Source organism: Sardina pilchardus, chromosome 12, assembly GCF_963854185.1.
Source record: "Sardina pilchardus chromosome 12, fSarPil1.1, whole genome shotgun sequence".
Taxonomy (NCBI): Eukaryota; Metazoa; Chordata; class Actinopteri; order Clupeiformes; family Clupeidae; genus Sardina; species Sardina pilchardus.
In genome coordinates this window covers 26027731-26032730 of record NC_085005.1, presented here as the reverse complement: position 1 = coordinate 26032730, position 5000 = coordinate 26027731, and the positions used below count along the sequence as shown (strand labels likewise).

General features: G+C 47.8%; 2 protein-coding genes across 2 annotated transcripts in view; both read right to left on the bottom strand.

The window, feature by feature from the left end:
• The window catches only part of lamp5 (lysosomal associated membrane protein family member 5), a 5638-nt gene extending 5162 nt beyond the window's left edge, over positions 1-476 (bottom strand). Inside the window, exon 1 of the mRNA XM_062550834.1 lies at positions 1-476. This exon is cut by the window's left edge and continues 60 nt beyond it. Coding sequence (XP_062406818.1) covers position 1 — 1 coding nt within the window. The 5' untranslated portion in view covers positions 2-476.
• Positions 477-4059: 3583 nt separating this feature from the next.
• LOC134097887 (1-phosphatidylinositol 4,5-bisphosphate phosphodiesterase beta-4-like) overlaps positions 4060-5000 on the bottom strand; it is a 102892-nt gene continuing 101951 nt past the window's right edge. The window contains exon 39 of the mRNA XM_062550837.1: positions 4060-5000. This exon is cut by the window's right edge and continues 2945 nt beyond it. The gene's annotated coding sequence lies outside the window, so the exon portion shown is untranslated.

Genomic DNA, 5000 nt, shown 5'->3' with positions numbered 1-5000 from the left:
TCGTCAGACGAGTTGGACTTCCGCTGGGAAAATACCGATGGAGCAGTCGGGGGAAAAGTCACGAAAGGAGGAGGTGGATGTGGAGGAGGGAAAGGCACGCGCTCCGGTTAGCAGCGAAGAGTCACGCTTGTATCATTGCGGATGCAGCAAATCCAGGTGTGTGCGTGTGTGTGTGTGTGCGTGCGTGAGTTAGCATCCGTTCACTTCTTTCGCAGCGTGCCGCGGTCGTTCAGTCGTCAGCGGTAACGCGTCGTGCTCGCATCAGATGTACGCAGTCCCTCTTGAAAAAGCAGGACAAAGAAACGATTGAGAGTGTGATACGGCAGCCCGAGAGCAACCAGCGCAGCTCATGCCCGCCGAATCAGCATAACCGCAGCGTGACTCAGGCGGGAGGTTTTCGGCGGCGGAGCAAGTTGTGGCTAAGTTGCTGCTGGCGGAACAGGGGCTGAGCGAGTCCCGCAATGCTGCTGTTTCCGTATCAGCCGCTACCGCTGAGGTGATGGACTGAATCGCTACACCCCCACCCTTCCTCCTCCTCCTCCTCCACCTCCTCCTCTCCTCTTCTTCTCCTCCTCCCCCCTCCTGGTCGCTCGCAGGGCTGCAGATGCTACTCTGTGCGAATGTGGGGCTGTTGATGCGCTCTCTGATGCGGCTCGATAACGTGTGAGCTCAGCCGTGCGTGCGGGAACAAAGCTGTGCCCCGGACTAGCCTGCCTTTCCCTTCTGCCGTCGCCTCGACGCTACCGGGGGAGAGAGAGGGACAGAGAGCAGCAAACGTTTTCCCCTAAAACTAATGTCGTGTTAGATGTAAGTTTACCATTGGCGTCTGTTAGCACCTCTATTCGCTTTTCTGTGGAACGCAGTGGCAAAAACTATTAAAGTGGAAGTGCAAACAAACAAGTCAATCAGTCAGATTCAGCCGACATGAATTCAAAACATGATATGAGAACCGTTTTAACAAAGTGACTATATCTGAATCCCTTACACATAAAGCACACATTTCAATGACCAGAACACTAATGAACGCCACACCACTTTTATTTGTTAAAGTAATAGACAGCAAAGTGGATATCAGAAGAGATCATCGCAGAAATCTGTGTACTTCGATTGAAATATGAATGAATATTTACATCAAATGAAAAAAGGGGCCAAACACAATATTTTCCCTGAGGACTGAGAAAGCTAAACTGATGCACAAACTGTTAGGGTCTGAGCAGAGTGAAAATTGGCAGCTTAATGATGACGAGGTAATGGAGGTTACAATTACGCAGATATATAGATACATTTGTGTAGGTTTGACCAATTGTTTTTCTTAGAGTCAAACGTGATTGATAACATCTATGTACCACAGTAACTCAGGAACTCATGTCAAAACTCTCGTTCTTAAAGCTCCGCCCTTGTGTGAGCGTTCATGGAACCTTGCGTGACACACAAGTTCGCCATTACGCACAGTCTTACGATAGGTTCCGGAGGAGTAGACACTCGAACTCACACTTCACGGCGCTGATGCTGTCTATGCTCGGCTTGCTGCCGACCTGAGGGTGGTTCGTGCACAGGGGAAACGTCTCGGACCTGGGCATCCCGCGAGCCACAGGCTGACCAGTCCCGCCCTGCGCCGTGCACTCGCTACTGTCCTGCAGCTCCTTGCCGGTCTTTTTAAACTCCGGGAAAGTAAAGCGCCTCAGCAGTTTGTTACCCAGGACGGAGAAAGCGGTTGACGCCGGTGGCGACTGCACCTCCGCGGGCTCGGTGTACCCCTGAGACGTCGGGGTCTTTCGCACCGCTTTGGCTTTGCGCACGGGCGCCTGCGTGCGCTCCGGCGGGAGTGGGCTCAGCAGGCTGGTGGGCAAGCTGCAGCGTTTCTGGTAGTAGCTGTCATCGAATCTCCGGACGCCGAAGTCGAAAGTCTGAAAAGTCTTTTTCAAAAGTGCTTTTTCCTTCTCCGGTTCGTCATGGGCCACGCTGCCCGTTATTGGGGTCATGAGGATGCCAAGAGGGCTGGTCACGGAGCACGACGAAGAAGTGGCCGGCGCAGAACTTTTTGGCACACTTTTGAACGGCCTCGGAGAGAACTGAGCAGGAGGCTGGCTGACCGTCCCTCTCGGTAACGGGGGCAGGTAGCCAGGGTCATCAGCGGAGCTCGACTTCTCTCCGTGTTTTAAGAACTGGGGAGTGCCGGGTCTCTGATGAGTTATCGGGGTCAGGACGCCCGAAAAAAAGAGGCCTTGTGGAGAAGTCGGCGAGCCTTCGCTTTCCTTCTCATACTCCTCAATGGAATCCATTGACTGTAAGCGATTCTTTAAAATAAAGGATCTCCTTTTACTCAAAGCTGTCTTGGAGCGACATGACGCCTCTCTCGGTGCGCTCTCGTGTTTGGCACACACCGACCGCATGTGCGCAGAGACATCTGGAGCTTTCCTCTGAGTGGCGTCTTCATGTGAATCAACGTCTTCCCTGACGCTAGCGTTGCCAATTCGGTCTGGTGCGCCCAAATCATATTCGCTCGCTTTTTTGGAGGGATTCATCAGCGCATAGAAGCACTCTTTATGGCCAAGGTACTCGGCCACCTTCAACGCCGAGTTGCCCACTTTGTTTTGCCTGTCTATTTGCAGTCCGAGGCGCTTGAACGCCCTGACCAAAAACTCTACGACCACAGTGTGTCCTGCCACGACGGCGTACATGAGCGCAGTGTTGCCCCACAAGTCCTCCATCTCCGGGTCAGCGTTGTGCTGGACCAGCACCTTCACGGCGTCAAGGTAGCCTTTCTCACAGGCGTGACTCAGGGCCGTCCGTCCGCTCTCATCCTTGTGATTGACGCTGGCGCCGCGTTGCAGAAGGAGTTTAATGAACTTGGACCTCACCTGAGAGTCTGGTAGAAAAACGGACGATATAAGTGGGGTCTGGGCACCCTCCGTTTTCGAGTCGACGATTTTGCCATCCAGAGCATCCAGGATGAACTTGGCCAAGTGGACTTTATCTTGGGACATCGCCTCTAGCAGAATTTTTGTGCCACTTCGACTCCCTGCCTTATCGGAGAGTTTCAACATCGCACATGTATTGTGTAAACTTAACTTGTAGAAGCGACCAGATTGCGCATTCTTAGCCGTGGAGCAAGTCTGTCTAGAACCTCTCTCCCAACCCGATGCCGCTCATCGTTGCGCAACTTGCCTCTTCACGCGTTTTATATGCATCGCGTCCCCGTTACCAGGGCAACACAAACACATTTTCAGTTTTTTCTTTTTGTTGTGGCCAAATGGAAACATTAAAAGCGTCATTATCATGAGGTACTTCACGAAGCAGAGCGGTCTCTGGAGAGGGTTCACTGTGATGAATTATGCAAAGATTATTTTTTTGATTATTCACCAAAACACACTGGCGCCCTTCTTTGATGTTGGAGAAAGGGGGCAAGGGGTCATTTCAGAGTAGCTTGTCGTGTTCCAATTCCTAACACTGTTTTCAAAAAGTAAAATGGGCCAAACTGAATACAACTCATTTACACTTCTATTCCAGTGTACACCCATTGGTTTCCTATTAATAATGATTTCTGTAGACAGTGCCCGGTGCCGTTTTTGTTTCTTGTTTTTAGAGGCAAGCCCCACCGATGCCCCCTTCATGAGGCAGTCCACAGTCTGGTGTTGCAAAACGGTGCTAATACTTGCGCAACAGACAATCAAATGGCACCCCTCCCTTCCATGCCCCCGCAGTGCTCTTGATAGCGTCATAGCGTGTACGGCTCATTCTGCGTCACTATCTCCTACACACAGAACGCAAGTGTTGTGTAAACAGCAACAAACGCATGGGGTTATAAGTACCTTTAACATTTCAATCAAATTGTAAAGAAGCAATCAAATCACTGTTTACATTTCAATGTTCAAGTAAACTTGCTCCAGCTGCCTTTCAAAAAGCAAAGTAGCCTAGTCTAATTTTGGAAGACGAAGTTCACAATTATTGTCACCAACATCCAACAACCTGCAATGACACGGACCTGCCGTTACAGTAAAAAGTAACAGATTGCTCCTGAACAGTAGAAATAATAATAAAAAAAGAAGACCCGCCATATTCGTTTAACACTTGTATAGTTTATTGGTACACATACTATAAAACAGTATTAAAGTAGCAGGATAACAACAGTTGTTTTAGTATCATCATTGCTAGAAGTTCGACAAATACAATATAAATACAAAAACCACCCACAGAATGCGTTGCTGACAAGCTACTGATAAAACGGTCAAAAGAAAAGATACAAATCAAAGCGACATTGTTCTGCAAAAATAATCCTTTTTTGCAAACTACCAAGCTACATGAAAGTCGCACAACAGAAAACATTCAACTAGTGCAAAAAGCCTCTAATTAAACAAATATAGTCTTAAACTACACACTAAATTTAATATATAATATATATGTATATTTATTTATATGTCTTTATATAAATAACCCCTTATTTTGGCATTTTATCATTTGTAAAATAATTTAAACGTCCTACCAAACAAGGAGTGGCACATGTTGAAAGCAATGAAAAGTTTTAAAAGCACTTGGCTCATAATGTCTGTTCTAGATATGTGGAGCTCAACACCAGACAAAAGATGGCATGTGAGTGGGTGTGAATAATAAATAAATTAAAATGCTAGTGGTTGGTAACAGGCGTCCTGTCGCAGGCCTCACTCTACTCACGCAAAGCCCTTGGTGATCATGGCATTTCACACAAGATTTGGTCAAATTCACAAGATATCCCCTCTGACACACACACACACACACACACACACACTCTCTCTCTCTCTCTCTCTCTCTCTCACACACACACACACACACACACACACACACACACACACACACACACAGAAAACTGTTCAATGTGCCTTCTCTTCATGTTGCAGAGTATTGTTACAGCAGATATATAATGTTACTTGCATTACATGAATCGATTCTTAAATATTTCAGTGGAGACTGTGGTAGTGGATACTTCAGTGTAATCAGTCATTGCAGACAGAAGGAAAGAACAC